Consider the following 17,194-nt stretch of genomic DNA (forward strand, 5'->3'; position numbering starts at 1 on the left):
TTTCTAGGCCCAAAAGGAAGCTATGGTGGGCTGCCCTTAAAATTGACTGTGTGGTTTGACAGCCTGCTTTTGATTTGATTTTATTTTGTTTCCATTGATTTTAATGGAAATTGAAACTGAATTATTTTTATTGCAGTAGCTGAATCACAAAGCCAGTTTGCACCAGGTTGGCAGGCTAAACATCTACATTCGTGTTTTTACCCTGTTATATGCTCTTATGAAACATATGAGGAAAATGATACTAAAACAAAACAAAAAAAAACTGTGGATGTTGAAATAAAACTCTAAGCTATAGTAACTTGCTTTTCAATTTCATAAAACACAAAATAACTGAAAACACAAAATAACTGAAAACAAAAATAAGATTGGGCAATTTGTAATAACAGACTGCTAATTTGTTACTGTCTTTTTGTAGTTTCACCTAAGCTTGCTCTTAACTCCACTTATTTCTTATATATTAACAAGGTAATTTCTGAGTAAGGTTTATGGAACTGATCTGTAAAATAATAAAAGTAAATCTTAACTTTGTAGAGGAACTAAATGGGCCACTGTAGATCGGTTATTTGTTCTACACATTACACAATTTCCCTTTCCACTAACATAATTCCATCAATTGAGCACTTCTGCAAACATTCAATTTTACTTCCATTGACTCCAATCTCATATTTGCAAATGAGCATAAATCCTAGCTTTTAAACTAAAATTGATAATCTGTTAAGAGGATGTAAGAATTATTGGTAACAAATGCTGATTCATAGCACATGTCATTGGCAGATGTTTAGATGCAAATTGGCTGATTGGCCTTCAGACTAGAGATTCCAGGAATGGCAAGATCAGAAGTGTGCAGAGGACTAAAATGATTAAATCTCTTCTCCATTAAGGAGGACTCTAACACAGCTCAATATCTACTTACATTGCAGGTTTTTTTTTACCTACCTCTTGCCGCATAGTGCCCCATCAAGTCTGCGGTCACTGCTGGATACTGTAGTGAATGCCACAGGTATGAAATAGTAATATTCATTACACTGGCTTTATTCTGTTTGAAGGTTTCAGTTTACATAATAAAGGTTTAGAAATGGTTTGGATAAGTGTGGTTGCAAAATTCTGTAATTACAATGGATCAGGACAGAAGATATAAGTAACTGGAAAGATAAAAATAAAGCAATTTGGCTTTATAATCTTGATGAAGCATTCAAGTTTATAAATAAAGCGTTATGATTTATACGTTTTATGATCATATAAACCCTTTATTTATTAAATATACTTCTATGCACAGAACAAAGCACTTCCAGCCATGAATGTTGTTTTGTTTGCTTTCCAGCTGCTCCTTTGTATTTTATCTAATTTGATCCCCTGATTTAGCTTGCGCAATTTAGCAACAGCATGCAATGCCACTGATAACATACCTTTATTTATCTGCTGTCAGTTCAGAAAAAAAACTGTGTTTTACAGAAGACTAGGAGAAAACTAAGCAATAAGCCAATGGAGAAATTATGAAACATGACGAAAATATTTGGGCAAAGACATGCATTATAAGGAGAGTTTTAAAGAAGGCGAGATTAATGCTGGGACAAAGGTGATAAAGGTGCAGTTACATTGTGTGAGATCCAGTCTACTGCAGGCATGGTTGCTAGGAACATAATCAGACTATCATAAATCAAAGGTTACTATTGGCTAAGACCAGTACAGTTAATGATTTCTGCTCTGATAGTCACACTTGTTTTGGTCTTTTTTACAATTTACGCCAAATGAAATAATTTGTCTGCCCATTCAGTCAGTTTGTCTAAATTGACCGTCATCATTATGTTGTTGTATCATGGATTGTTCATTAATAAGTTTGAATATTAGTTTGGTACTGTGGGTAGGAGGTCCAGCGCATTGCATAGTATGGCTTGATATTACAAATCCATTTCTCAACCCGGTGCAGTTCGAGGTGGAGGCGTGGGATGGTGGGGTTTGTGTGGGTATTGAAATCAGGGTGAGCTACCATCTATTGTTGAGTCACATACAAAAGGTTCAGCAGCCAGAGTTATTGAATAAAACGTCCTTTTCTTGCACTCTCAGAATGGTATATCCTTATGTTATTCAGGTGTGAAAGAAAGGGAGGACTCAAGGGGCTGAGGTAGAGATTTAAGCAAAGAACTTGGAGAAGGGGATGGAATTGTACAGGCTGGAGGAGACCCAGAATTCAACACAATGCCACATATTTTAAATTTGAGACACTACAGCCATTTGTTAATTTTGTTTTTGTTCATTCGTGGAACATGGACATCACTGGCCAGACCAGCATTTACTGCGCTTTCCTAATTGCTCTTGAGAAGGAGATGGTGAGTTATTTTCTTGAACCACTGCCGTCCTTGGAGTGAGGGACACTGAGGGTGCTGTTAGAAATGGAGTTTCAGGATCTTGATTCAATGACAATGAAGGAATGATGATGTAGCACCATGTCAAGATGGTGTGTTGGTTGGTGGAGAACTTCCAGTGGTGATGTTTCTACGGATCAGCTGCCTTTGTTAATGAGGAAATCATTTATTGTAGAAAAAAAGCACCATAAGAACTTGAGATAACAAGGTGTGGAGCTGGATGAATACAGCAGGCCAAGCAACATCAGAGGAGCAGTAAAGCTGACATTTCGGGTCTGGAGGTGGTACCCTCTCTGATGAAGGGTCTAGGCCCAAAACGTCAGCTTTTGTGCTCCTGAGATGCTGCTTGGCCTGCTGTGTTCATCCAGCTTCATACTTTGTTCTTTTGGGTCTGGACCCTTCTTCAGAAAGAACTTGATCTGTTTCAGTGGGGTCCCATCTCATTCTTCTAAATTCCACTGAATACAGGCCTAGTCAACCAAATCCCTTCTCTTACAACAATGCTGCTATCCCAAAAATATGTCTGGTGAACCTTTGATTCACTCCCTATATGGCAAGTTTATATTTTCTTGGATTAGGAGACTAAAACAGCACATAATATTCCATCTGTGAAGAAAAGAATCAGAGTTAACATTTCGGGTATGGTGACCCTCCCTCAGAATTGTTCTGAGAACCAGTTCTGAGGAAGGGTCACCTGACCCGAAACATTAACCCTGATTTTTTTCTTCACAGATGCTGCAGACCCATTGAGATTGCCCAGCAACTTCTGTTTTTGTTCCTTATTTACAGTATCCACAGTTCTTTTGATTTATATATAATATTGCATGTGTGGTCACACTGAGGCCGTGCACAGCTGCAGTAAGATCTCCATTCTCCTACATGCAAATCCTCTTGCAATACCTTCCGAATTGTTTGCTGTAATGTGTACCTGCTGTCAGTGACCATTTTACAAGGGCACCGAGGTCTCTTTGTACATCATTTCCGGAGTTATCACTGTTTAATTGCCGTTCAACCGATGTCTTGCCATGTGAGATTCCAACAAGAATGCACCTAGTAACTCCATTGCATAATTTCTGTTTTTCGTACTTATCAAAGTGGATATCTTCTCATCTATCCATTAATACTGCCTCTGCAATGCGTTTGCCCATTCAGTTAACTTGTCTGAGTTGACCTGAACCATGTTTACATCCTCCTCTCCATTAACAATTCCACCAAATTTTGTGTTGCATTTAATTGGTATAAGTAAGACTGTCCTCACAGTGCACACATACAAAGGGCTGATCCCAGTGAGTTATATAGTTTCTCTTATGTTTGAAACCAAAAGGTAAAATAGAATTGGAGATTCAATCCCTTTCAAAGAATGAACTTGTAGATTGGGTCATGGAATAATCCAAAAGTTTTCATTTATGCTTGAAAGGAATTTGCAAGTATTATTTAGATGCAGAAGATCAGGATATCGTTGATTTCCTTCCAGCACTGCCGTAGCCACTTTTCACTCAGAATATAGCAGTGAGCCATGGAACAAATTGTTTTTGAGCTGGCTGGTCACCTTTGGTGGCCAGCAGGGAAAAGGACTGTCCTCCTATCTATGGTCACATCCACCAGAACTCTGGGCCTCTGCCCTGCATGTGGTGAGCTGACTTGACTTTCTTGTGAGACATTTTGAGGATTGAGCACACTACAGTGTCAGAAGTTGTTTCCTGTTGGCAATGTCTTTAGTGGTGTGCAGCTGGCCTTTAACTATGTCAACAGAGGTCTGGAAGATGGAAGGACTTGCCAGAGGGGAGCACTTCCCCCTTGGTTGCCACATGGATTCCAGCAAAAATCTGCCCAACAACTCAGTTGCGTGATTCCTGAGACGAAAATTGGAAATTGTCCCTGGATGATGTTAGACTGGACACCACAAAACTCACTCACCCATAACTGGAAATGGGAAAATTCAACTCCACATTCCTGTCCTGAGTACCGATTTAAATCTGCCTTTTAACACATAACGGATGAGTTACAGGCTTCACCAGCCTATAATGTTCATATCCTGTTTTAATTACAAGTTTAAAAGTAAAATGTAGCTGGAACGATTCATTCTCACTCAATGGTGGTTTTGGATCCGCACTGATTATGGAACAAAATATGCAACTTTCTACCTGTATGAAGTCCAATTCTTTGGAAATGGTCCTTTCAGTAATTGGATCCTGTGGATTAGATATAGCCTTTATAATACTTATCAGTGCGTTGGTATTTCAAACAACACTTTCTGGCTGCAAAACAGGTGCAAACTTGTTTCAGTCTTTCCTACATAACCATAAATGCGTCTTGTCACAAACATTCTGACCTTTTGTCTGTGACACCACAGTAAAAAGGAACTGTTAAACCACTCCTTTCATTGGCACATACAGTGGCACTTGAGACTGTTCTTCTCATCACATTGGAACATTAGACATTGGAGCAGATTTAGGCCGTTCACCCGACCGAGTCTGCTCAATCATGGCTGATTATGTTTCTCAACTGCATTCTCCTATCCTCTCCCCATAGCCTTTGATCGCCTTGCTAATCAAGAACCTTTCTATCTCTGACTTAAATATGCTGAATGACTTGGCCTCCGCAGCTTCTGCAGTAATGAGCTCCACAAATTCATCACCCTCTGGCTTAAGAAATTCTTCCTCATCTCAGTTCTAAAGGGTCATCCCTTCACTCTGAGGCAATGTCTTTGGGTCTGAGTCTCTCCTACTAGTGGAAACATTTTCTCCATGTCCACTCTATCCAGGCCTCAGTATTCTGTGAGTTTCAATGCAAATCCCTTATACTTCTAAACTCCATCGAGTACAGACCCAGAGTCCTCAACCGCTCCCCGTATGACAAGCCCTTCATCCTTGATCATTCTCGTAAACTCTTTTGGATCCTCACCAAGGCCAGGATTTCATCCGTAGATACAGAGACCAAAACTACACACAATATAGCAAATGTGGACTGACCAGAGTCTCGGCAGTATGTCTCAGCTCTTGTATTTTCGCCCTCCCAAAATGAATGTTAACATTGCATTTGCCTTCCTAACTACCAACTCAGCCTGCATGTTAACCTTAAGAGAATCCTGAACTAAAACTCCTAAGTCCCCTTGTGCTTCAGATTTCTGAAGTACTTCCCCATTTAGAAAATGCCTCTATGCTTCCTACCAAAGTCCATAACCTCACGTTTCCCCACGTTGTATTTCATCTGCCACTTCTTTGCCCTCTCTCCTGGCCCATCCAAGCCCTTCTACAGTATCCCTGCTTCCTCAACACTACCAGCCCCTCCACCTACCTTTGTGTCATCTGTAAACGTAGCAAGAAAGTCCTCAGTTCCTTTCTCCAGATCATTAAGGCAATATGTGAATAGCTATGGCTCTGACACTGAGCCTTACGCAACTCCATTATTTACCATCTGCCATCCTGAAAAAGACCCCTCTTACTCCATTCTTCCAATCTTCTTTCATATTATTAGTTACTGTATCCTCATATTTCATCTTCTCCCCTTCCCTCCACCCCCCCACCATTGCAGTTTTAGTTGTCCTCTGGTGGTTTTTAAAGACTTCCCACTCATCTTCACCGCTTTGTACGCTTTTTCTTTCGCTTTCATGCTGTCCCTGACTTCCCTTGTCAGCCGCAGCTCCCTTGCCCTCCCCTTCAGATGTTGCTTCTTCCTTGTGATAAATTTCTTCTGTGCCTTCTGAATTAACCCCAGAAACGCTTGCCATTGCTGCTCCACTATCTTCCCTGTGAGGCGCCCCCTTTCAATAAATTCTGGCCAGCACCTCCATCATGTCTTTGTTTTTCCTTTAACTGAATTGTGATACCGTTACATATGATTCCACCTTCTTGCTCTCACACTGCAGGCTGAATGCTATTGTATTATGGTCACTACCCCCGAGGGTTTCCTTCACATTAAACACCCTAATCAAGCCTGCCTCATTGCACATCACCAAACCCCAAATTGCCTGTTCCCTAGTGGCTTTAACACAAACTGTTCAAAAGACCATTTCATAGACATTCTACAAATTCCATTTTTTGGTTTCTCCAACCAACGTGATTTTTCTAGCCCGACTGTATATTGAAGCCCCTCATGATTATTGTAATTGTGCCTTTCTTACGTTCTTTTTCTATCTCCCAATTTACTTTCTACCCCACATCCTGACTACTGTTAGGAGGCCTGTACATAACCCCTATCAGGGTCTTTTTCCCTTTTTGGTTCTTCAACTCAATCCACACAGATTCTATGCCTTCTGACTCTATATCACACACTATCGATTTAAACCCACTTCTTGCTAACAAAGCAATCCCACTCCTTCTGCCCACCTGCCAGTCCTTGTGATGCTTCATGTCTCCTTGGATATTTAATTCCCAGCCCTGATCCCCTTGCAGCCACGTCTCTGTGATGCACACAACATTGTACCTGCCAATTTCAAGATGCACTACAAGCTTATTTACCTTATTTTGTATACTGTCTGCATGTAATTACAACACCCTCAGTCATCCATTGACTGCCACCCTTCTCATAGTTGTCCCCTTATCTTCATGACCCTTTCCATACTCTTTGTCCTTTTACTCATTCTGGAACTATTAATCACCTCTCCTGAGCCCTCCCCACCTTTATCAATTTAAAGTCCTTCGATTTACCTCAATTTGTACCATCAGTTCATCCACTTTATTCCCAGGGCTTTGTGTATTTACATACAAAGCCTTTAAGCTTGTTGTATTGTCAAGTTTCTCTGCAATTTTATTGTTTCCTGTAACATGCACATATTTTGCCCTTCCTTTTATTTACTGTTAACAATCAATCCCATCACGAACCAATAGTCCACTGTGCCCCTTCACTTTTGATTCTAAACCTCATCCCTGCAGCTACAATTTAAAACTCTATCAGGGTATGCCCGAGGTATTTGCCAGGACTCTGATTATAGTTATGCAGTGCGAATGTATTTCATTGAAAGTCATGTAAAGTGCTGAAATTTAAATCATGGCTGATGGGCATTTCAACTCCACTCCCCTGCGGTCTCCCTGTAGCCCTTGATTCCTTCTGAGATCAAGACTTTGTCGATCTCTGCCTTGAAGGCATCCAACGTCCCGGCCTCCACTGCACTCCGTGGCAATGAATTCCACAAGCCCACCACTCTCTGGCTGAAGAAATGTCATCTCATTTCAGTTTTAAATTTATCCCCTCTAATTTTAAGGCTGTGCCCTATTTTAATTCCTGTTGTCTGCTTAATTTAATGTACCTTCACTACTTAAATCAAAACTATATCAAATGCCATGTTACAGTTAAGAAAGAGCATGAATTTGCTTTCTATACTCAGTTGTTTCCTTCCTACTGTGAAGATGTGCCTGCACTTTCTTGTGCTTGGCCAAACAATGGTATAATTGAGATCAGAAGTGACAGGGTGAACGTATTTCCCAGCTTCCACCCACCAGACCCTTCCATCCCCCCAACCCATGCCATTCCATAGCCCAGAGCATCAGATGTATGTTTGATTTCTTGAATTGAAAAGCCCAGATGAAAATTTGAGGTCTACAATGCACTGATCAGAAGAATGGAAGGCAATGGAAATCAGAAAGTAGTGATTAAATAACTTGTTAGTTTGTAAGGTTCTGTGGAAGAATAGAAAAACTAGCTAGTTATTACAATGAATACAACGAGTATTGAGTTCAATACAATTTGAATGCGGGGCACAGAAGCAGGACGAGAGGAAACTAGAGCAGCATCGCCATTTTGGGAAGCTAAAATAGAAAGAAAGTCACATTGTACTCAATGATTGATGGATACAAGAAAACATTTAACAGAAACACTGTTTGTTTTGTAGGGGAGCTACACTGGGGTATAGACGAGACACTGACTCAGCTAGAGGAAGTTCTGTACCTGTTCAAGAGTGGGTTATATCTGCAGAATGTCACAAGAAGCCAAACATCTGGTAAGATAGCTTTGATTATGCTAACTACAAAACTCCAAACCTCCAGGAGTACTGTTTAAGCATCAGGTTGAAAGGAGGAGGCAAAGGAGCTTGGATTCATGCCAGATTGTATCATTGATTTAAATGTTCAATGAAGTTTGAGAAGTGGTTTGAGCTCAATGAAAGCACGGTGTACAGAGGAAAATAATTACGAAATAATGGTTACATATTTTAATCTAGGCCTGTGAATAGGTGGGAGTATATTATGTTTGTACTTAGTTAATTCTATGGATAACTTAGAAAATGAACCTTTCATTTTATTTCATAGCAATCCATGTTGAATTATTTTATTTTGATAAAGCTGTGAAATTAAGAAATGAATTTTTTGAGTTTTAACACTGATGTTTGTGTCAAAATCCATGTTGTACCCAAACACTTTTGTCAAGGAAATCTCCATTTGGGTACAGTTTTCTATGCCCCTTTTCAATGTGAGTGTAGCCTATGGGTAGGAGGAGTGGGAGCAAGGTAATAGGCCAACACTGTTTTACTGTGTGGCCATGAAAGAGCATATTGTCCACAACTTATTAAACATCGAAATGTAGGAGCAGAATCTGTCCCTTCAGAATATAAGAAGAAAAGGAAAAATGAAACAAGTATGGAGAATACTCGAGATACTCAGCAGACCTGGGAGTATCTGTGAAGACAGTAATAAAGTTAATGTTTCAGAGTCTGATATGACTTTTTTTCCAAGCTGATGAATTTTTCCCATTCTCAATGAGAGCAGGAAGCAGAACCAAAGACATTATTAATGCAGCAGAGAAAGAGTTGTGGATGGGGCCCGAATAGGACTGGAACAAATAATGTTCCACATGCCTTACAAGTAGACAGTATCCTTGTGGGTGATGAAGTGAAATATAAGTCGCCTTCTTTTGAGGTGCCAGCATTTACTCATTGGTAGCATTTTTGCCTTTGAATCAGATGCAAATGGATTCCAGTCCTAATGTAGAGGAAAAAAAACGCAAAAGAACTGCTGATGCTGTTAATCAGGAACAAAAACAAAGTTGCTGGAAAAGCTCAGCAGGTCTGGCAGCATCTGTGGAGGAGAAAACAGTTAACGTTTCAGGTCCAGTGACCCTTCCTCAGAACGGATAGTAACATACCAGATAACTGAACTGTGTGGCCTTTACAACATTTTCTCCATGTATTTTCTTCAAGCCTATCTCTGTACAATCCAGGAAGATTCCATTCCATACAACTTAGAACCCTAATGTAGAGAAATTGATGCAAAAATCCAAACTGATACATTATGCCGCACTGAGAGAGTGCTGCTGCCAAGGGTACAATTGGGTAAATGTTAAATGTTAAATCAAAGTTGTATCCTGTAATGGATATTAAAACAAAATAATGACACTATTTTGAAGAAGAGAAAAAGAATTTTCCCTAGAGTTTTGACTAATATTTAACTCACAATTATCATCACAAAAACACGTAATCTGACTGTTTTTCATTTCCGTTTTTAGACCTTGCTGTTAGCAAAGTAAAGGTGTATTTTTCCACATTAATATGGTGGCTAACACCACTTCGTAAAATAAAACCTACCAAATTAGCCACAAAGCACTTTAGGAATTGCTGTGGTTGTGAACGACATGATATAATTGCAAGCCATGTTTCCTCTAAGTTACTTGAAGCCAACCAATAATTTGAAAAGTACCGTGCAGGCAACAAGTAGGCCATGCACAACCAAAGCTCCCTTTGAGTTGTGTAATTAAATATACAATATTATTTACAAATTTCTACAAAGAACAATTTGAATTTATTTTTTGACATGAAGAATACCAGTAATGGCGAACACATTTCCTAATCAGTTCTCTTGTCAATGAAACAATAAAATGTAACATTCCATATCAGTATTCCTGCGTGTGAACATGCCTGAGTGTGTGCATGTATGCGTGGCAATGGGCTAATGTATGTGTGTGAGTCCATGCATTTGTTCATGTGTGCAGTGGGGAACCAGAGTGTAAAATAGGTAAGCAAAAAGTAGCTTTAATTAGAAAGTTGAAATAACGTGCTTATATGGAATGGAATCTTCCTGGGTTGCACAGAGATAGGCTTGAAGAAAGTACATGGAGAAAATGTTGTAAAGGCCACACAGTTCAGTTATCCGGTATGTTACGATCCGTTCTGAGGAAAGGCCACTGGACCTGAAACGTGAATTCTGATTTTTCTTCACAGATGCTGCTAGACCCGCTGAGCATTTCCAGCAATTTCTGTTTTAGTTCCTGATTTACAGCATCTGCAGTTCTTCTGGTTTTTATGTTCCTATCTATGTCTGATTCTGCTTTGGCAGCGTTCGTGGCAGCAGTGGGAAGCCTATTCAAGTAGCCCCTCATGGCAGGTAGATTCTCACTGAGGCCAAAGCCCAGGTTGTACTGGAGGTTCCTTGCTAACAGCTGGCTGCAGTGGCTCACAGGGCTTCTTCCACTTGTCCTGTCAGATCAGAGGGCTGCCTCTATGATTACAATGCATGCTGTTGCTGAGGAGAGATGGCGGGGTGGGGGGGGGGGCGGGGGGGTGTGCTTCATTCCAGAGGGCTGGTTTGGCAACCACATCACATTTGAATGTGAAAAAATCTAACACCTTCTCAGAGGGTGTCTCTGAATGGTGACGTTCTCCCACTCACTACCCTGCCGTGTCATTGCTGTCCCCTGCTGTCCAGGATTCAGGCCCTCTGGGTGGGGCTGAAGCCTCAGGAACCTATCTGCCATTTGTAATTGGATGGCCTTCACAGAACTGGCCAACTTGTAGACTGCCTCACACAACACTGCACCTGTGGATGAGTTCTTGGCAAGTTTGGTGCCTGGACCCTGTAATTGTCTGAACCCACAACTAATTTTTAATGTACGTAACATTCTATGCATATGCCGCTAATGTTACGGGTAAATTCTCATTCATAAAAACTCATCATTCTACTGAAAATATTTATAGATATTTGTAGCCCCTGACAGCTGGTCCTGAAATTATGTTGGTATCTATATATGCGACTTTTAATTACTTTGTTTTGAAGGTTCTTTATTTTCATTTTTTAAAAAAGTTGGGTGGTTAGTTAGATTTTGATATGAATAAATAGGTTTCTGTTTTCAGTTGCAAGTCTAGATGCTGTTCGATCCAGCATAGTGTTTTCTCTTGGTTGCATTGCAGGATGCTTTTTTGTCGTTGTGCACATCCTCTAGTTGGGAAGGTGTCTCTCCGAAATGCTTGTGTGTACTGTGTTGAATGGCAGTGAACATGATATGTAGATGTAGAGAAATAAATCTTTTAAAATTGCTACATCTGGCTTATATTTCCTGTAGTTTACACTTGTCTGTCGTGTTAGGGAGCCAGAAATCATGAAGGGTATAGTTAGGATTAACGGTAGGTGTCTTTTTCCTTGGATGGGGATTTTCACAACTGGGGGCATTTTTTTAAGGTGAGAGGTCAGAGATTTAAAAAAGACATGGGGACAATTTTTTTACGCAGAGGTTGGTTCGTATGTGGAATGAACTTTCTGAAGAAGTGGTGGATGTGGGTACAATTACACGTTTAAAAGATGCTTAAATAAGTACATGAATAGGAAAGGTTTGGAGGGATATGGGCAAGCACAGGCAGGTGGGACTAGTTTTGTTTGGTATTACTTTTGACACGGGCTGGTTGGACCGAAGGACCTGACTCTATGATTGTCCGAGCAAAGAAATTTCTTCTAACTCTTCGTTCTCTCTCTGTGACCATAGTGAGGGAATTTCTCATTTGACTGGAGCAAGGGAGTTTTGCTTTTTGGTGATAACACAGTGTGGAGCTGCAGGAACACAGCAGGTCAGGCAGCATCACAGGAGTAGGAAAGTTGATGTTTTGTGTCGGGACCCTTCTTCAGAACTGACCTGAAACGTCGACTTTCCTACTCCTCTGATGTTGCCTGACCTACTGTGTTCCTCCAGGTCCACACTGTGTTGTCTTTGATGCCAGAATCTGCAGTTCTTGCCAACTCCAATTTGCTTTTTGGTGGTCTGTTTATCAAAGTACTCTGAGGTAGTATTATGCTCAGGACTTAAATCCAAGTAGTTAGGTTTCATGTGTATTCTGTATCCTTGTCCTGAGTGAAAATGTTTCTGAATTGCAAACTGCACAGTTTTTGATGCAGTACTGTTTCACTAATTTATATTGTTTCATTCAAATGTTTCTTGCATGTAATCAAGACTACATAATCCACTAGTAAAATAAAATTGGTATTATTTTGGGAGAGCAATAACTTCACAATTTGATTATGTAGAATGTCTGCTTTCCTTGATTGTTAACACTTTTGTCTCAGCTGGAAGTTTTCAGGTTCAAGCCCCACACCAGCACTTGAAAACAGAATTTAAATGTAGATTCCAACATAGCACAGTGGATATGGTGCATTTTTATTAATATTTATACACACGGTCAATCTCTTATATATAAGAACATTTCTCATATTAGCTGTAAGTTTTAAAAAGGCCTGTGAATCCACTGTAATGTGAGTTTTTAAACCAAGCTTTGGTCATAAATGGAATTTAAAAATGGGTAGATGGAAAATACAACATTTTCCACTGAAGAACTTTAATGGTACAAGTCACTTCCAGCTTTCATTTTTAAAATACCCAGAGGTGGGTTTTGTTTTATGTATATGAAAGCTTAATAAATCTTATAAAAGCTTATATAAAGCTTAATTTAGTTTTGCTGATGCTAAATTAAAAAGGTGGGACTGGTTTAGTTTGGGATTATGATCAACATGGACTGGTTGGACCAAAGGGTTTGTTTCTATGCTGTATGACTCTAGGTGGTACATCGGCTACCTTTAAATTCCCTCACATCCACTCCGCAGAGTCAGAGGTGCCAAGAGGACTAAAGCTATGGCTGCCAGTCATCCCATTATTTACAACGATGGCATAGCAGCTGTGGCCACAGTTTATTTGAAGCTTTTAAGTCTCCAGAGAGAACCTGGAATCATGGGGCACCCTCCCATTCCCCATTTACAGTGGCAGAGCCCATCTCTCAATGGAGCTGCCTGTCACCCAGAACCTTGGCTTTTCCCTTTGGCTCTGCGGATGTGCAGTCTTCCCACTGTTCTAATTGGATGGGTCTCCTGTGATCTGCTTAGGTAGGGAGACATCATAAACCATTGATTTTACAGTGAAGATGGTTAAATTGCACTTAATCAGTCTGTCCTGCTTTACGAATAAAACAGCATAGCCATGACTTAACTTGAGCAGCACCACAGAAAATTTGTCCAGTTGAAATAAAAAAAGAGAAATGCTGGAAATTCATAGCTGGTCTGTCAGCACCAGTTGGACAAAAGACTGCTTAAACATTTGGGAAGGTCCCTTCATTAGAAACAAGCGTTCATGGCGTTCATGTTAACTCTCCTATGAAGAACATGCATTTAATAAAAATCAAGCACAATGAACGTTCAGATTGCATTTCCTGTGTGTCTCAGAGTCATCGCATTCTTTGGCTGTTTAATGTTGTAATGTTCAAATCTGTCACGTTCATCACCAAGTGCTGTAATAGGATCTGAATAATGAGACAAAATAAAAACACTCGGGTATTGGAAAGATGAATTCCACACAGGTTGGGGTTGTGGGCGGGCTCTAAGCTGACTGCAGTCAGGTTGTCCATTCTTTCTGGCTGGTTAGTGGTTGTTTGATTTGAAATGGGCGTCTGTCACTTACTGCTTCACTGCAGCTGTATAGCAAAGGGAGGTGAGTGATGATTGATTGTGGAGCTCAGAGCTGGGAACAGAAAGGACAGAAAAGCCATTCATTGTCAAACAACCGAAATAAACCCAGATTGTCTGTAGTTACCTTGCTTCAGAATTAGAATGAAAAGCTGCGCAGGTGTTCCAAAGGTTTGCTAATACTTTGGGAACTGTCACGCTCTCTGCTGACTGATACCTGTCACCACATTAAATTTATTCACATCACTACAATAAATATAACCAACATTCCTTTGTCAAGAAAGTGCTAGGAAGGCTGTGGTTTCTCAGGCGGTAGCTGATCCCAGTTTAAGAGGCAAATTGGAACCCATCATTGAGGTGCTGTGGATTATCTGCTGTGCACTGTTTCCATATTAAAAAAAATTGATGAGAGATGCATTACATCAAGAAAAAGAGGGGAGGAATAATAGGAATGCTGTTTGTCTCCATCCTTGTTCAGGCCTCATTCAATTCTCTCACGCTTTCTCTCTCTCTGCTTATCACGCTCACTCTCTCCCTCACTGTCGACCTGTCAACTTATACTTTTTGCCGTCTGCTTCTGCCTACATCTCGTTCTTATGCTGTTGTTTTTCTTTCTCATTCGCTTGTTGTATTGTTTCTTCTTCCTGTCCTATTTCCCTATCTGCTTTTCTCACCCCTTGTGCTTGCTTTTCAAATTGTCTTTGGGTAGTTGATGCTTGAATAATGTTTGGGTCCAACCATGAGCCTCAACTTGCTGGGACAACAAAGGGTCACAGGAAATAGGGTAGTTCATTGAGGGTGCACAGACTAAATTTAGTGCAGTGCTGGTTGACAGTGTAAATGCTCTGATTGTGCTGGAGGCCATCTCAATATCAAAGGAGCGATGCTATGCGTTTATCAGAAATAGGGAGCTATGGCTGCTGCAGAGTAAGACAGACAAATGCAGCCAAAGTGTGGCCTACAGCTGCCATTACAGAATAGAGCAGGCAGCTCCTCGGAGGGCCAGCAGCCAAACTATGCTGGTAAATGTTTTTTTTTATTATGTATGTCTGATTCTTCTCTGTTCTCTGTGCTATTTTTCAAAATTGATTGTAGCGACAGAGAGAAACAGAACTTAAAGTGAAACCATTAACGATAAGTTTTTGAGCTGAAATTTGAAGCATAGCAACATGGAACAAGAGCACAAGGAGAAATGGGAAAAGTAGGAGAAAGAGGAGCGAATTCAGACCATTATTGACCCCATTCAATATAGCCATGACTTATCTCAGCTCCATACTCCTGCCCTCTCCTCATACCTGTTGATGTTTTTGGTGTCTAAAAATCAATCTACTTCATTCTTAAACATAATTGAGTTAGAGAATTCCAGAGATTCACCACCCTGTGTGTGAAGAAATATCTCCTTTTCTCAGTTCTAAATTCAGTCTCTATACTGTAAATGGTCTACCATATTTCCTGAGATTGTGATGCCTTATTGTAGACACACTGGACTGGGGAACATTACCCTGCACTCAGTCTGTCTACTCCTGCCAGAATTTTATACATTTCAATCAGATCACCTTCTGAACTCCAGTGAATACAGGTCAAGTTGACCCAATCTCTACTGATATGACAAACATGCCATCTTAGAAATCAACCTGGTGAAAATTTGCTGAACTGTTTCAATGGCAAATGTATCTTTGCTTAGGCAAAGACTCCTGGATTTCACCTTCTGCTGACTAACCAATCCGTCATTCCCTTTTTCTCACCTTTCCTTCTTTTTTAAAACATTGGGGCTACATTTGCCACCATTCAATCTGCTGGACTGTTTCAGAATCTACAGAACCAATACATCTGTGATTCCTTTGGTCATCTCCTTTTGTACCCTCAGATGTAGACTATCTGGTCCTGGAGATTTACCAGCATTCTCGTCCCGTTAATTTATTCCGCACTTTTTTTACTGACACTTTTTTTTCCTATCAGCACTCCTTCCCAAAGACATTTGCTTTCCTAGCATTTCTGGGAAATTATTCCTTTCCCTGTAAAGCAGGTCTAAAGCAGTTGTTTAATAGCTGTGCCATTTCTTGAACTCCATTATCAATTCTCCCATTTCAGACTGTAAGAGGTGTACATTGCAAGTAAAACTTCTGCTTAGAATAGAAGCTGATGTATTTTCTGACTATATTTCTGAGGCACAAAATGCCACACTAATCATGCATGAAAGTGACTATAAAATGAGAGGTGATACCACAATTCAATAGAAGATCCCCCAGGTTCCAACATTCTCCACCACACAGAAAGGCATTTCATTTCTCCCCACATTGAGTCTGACAGTTGTGCACAAATAGGCACTAAACTGTTCAGGTTCACTGATTTCCCATTTGAAAATTCCGACCTGTTAAGAAGCTCCTTACATTATAGGTCATTAATTGGAAGTGAATGATTTCCCTGTTTCAAGTCCTCCTGCCCTCTCTTTGTATATTGGAATGCATCTGGATGTGTTGGGCTCCAGAGACATATAGAAGGCAATTTTTAGTTCACATGGACAACCGTTCCTAACTCAGCGAGCAGTTGAAAATCCAGCCCCTCAATTCTTTCTTTCTAATCTACTGTTTGCTGGCTTTACTATATTTCTCTCAGTAAGGCATTCCCTTTCTGTCTCTTCCATGCCTTTTCTATTTCTGCCTTTGTCTGCCTTTTGCTTAATTCAGCTTGCCCATCTTTCTACTGTTGTGTCTTTCACCTGCTCAGTTCTTTTTCTGAGATGCAGCATTGAGTACAAAGGTAATATGACTTTCTCTAAACTGAAAGTTGTCCAGTGTGCAAGAGCTCTGCTCCAGACTGAAAAGATTAGCTTAGGGTTCCTCCTGCCATTGGCTACTGAATTTACCAATGGGACCTATATCTGTGGACCCTTGATTGCAGCCCTTGTCAATCACAATCCCATCCCTCACCTGCTAGTCAGTGCTGCATTATTGCATAGGTCTCATGGTGTACCTTTAATACAGTGAGATGACATCTTTGTCTCACTTGTAGCACTTTCTCTGTCTCTGTGTAATAGAGACAGCGCACTCAGCAATCTTGCAGTCAGCTGTACGTCGTGTAATGTATTCATAACATCAAGAAGCATGAAACTCACACAAAATATAAATCTGAGTTGTTAGAACAATTTAAATGGCTAGAATTGTTAATAAACTTTGAGACATCCAT

The 17,194-nt window shown here is 40.3% G+C and overlaps 1 protein-coding gene across 2 annotated transcripts in view; it reads left to right on the forward strand.

Moving 5' to 3' along the window:
- The window catches only part of pkdcca (protein kinase domain containing, cytoplasmic a), a 60,438-nt gene that overhangs the window by 16,873 nt on the left and 26,371 nt on the right, over positions 1–17,194 (forward strand). Inside the window, exons 4-5 of one of the 2 annotated variants that reach the window (XM_048536656.2) lie at positions 921–1,000; positions 8,194–8,301. In XM_048536656.2, the coding sequence (XP_048392613.2) occupies positions 921–1,000; positions 8,194–8,301 (188 nt within the window). The remainder of the gene's footprint in view (positions 1–920; positions 1,001–8,193; positions 8,302–17,194) is intronic. The other variant, XM_048536657.2, reaches the window with a different exon arrangement.

The sequence above is a fragment of the Stegostoma tigrinum genome, chromosome 9 (assembly GCF_030684315.1).
Source record: "Stegostoma tigrinum isolate sSteTig4 chromosome 9, sSteTig4.hap1, whole genome shotgun sequence".
Classification (NCBI taxonomy): domain Eukaryota; kingdom Metazoa; phylum Chordata; class Chondrichthyes; order Orectolobiformes; family Stegostomatidae; genus Stegostoma; species Stegostoma tigrinum.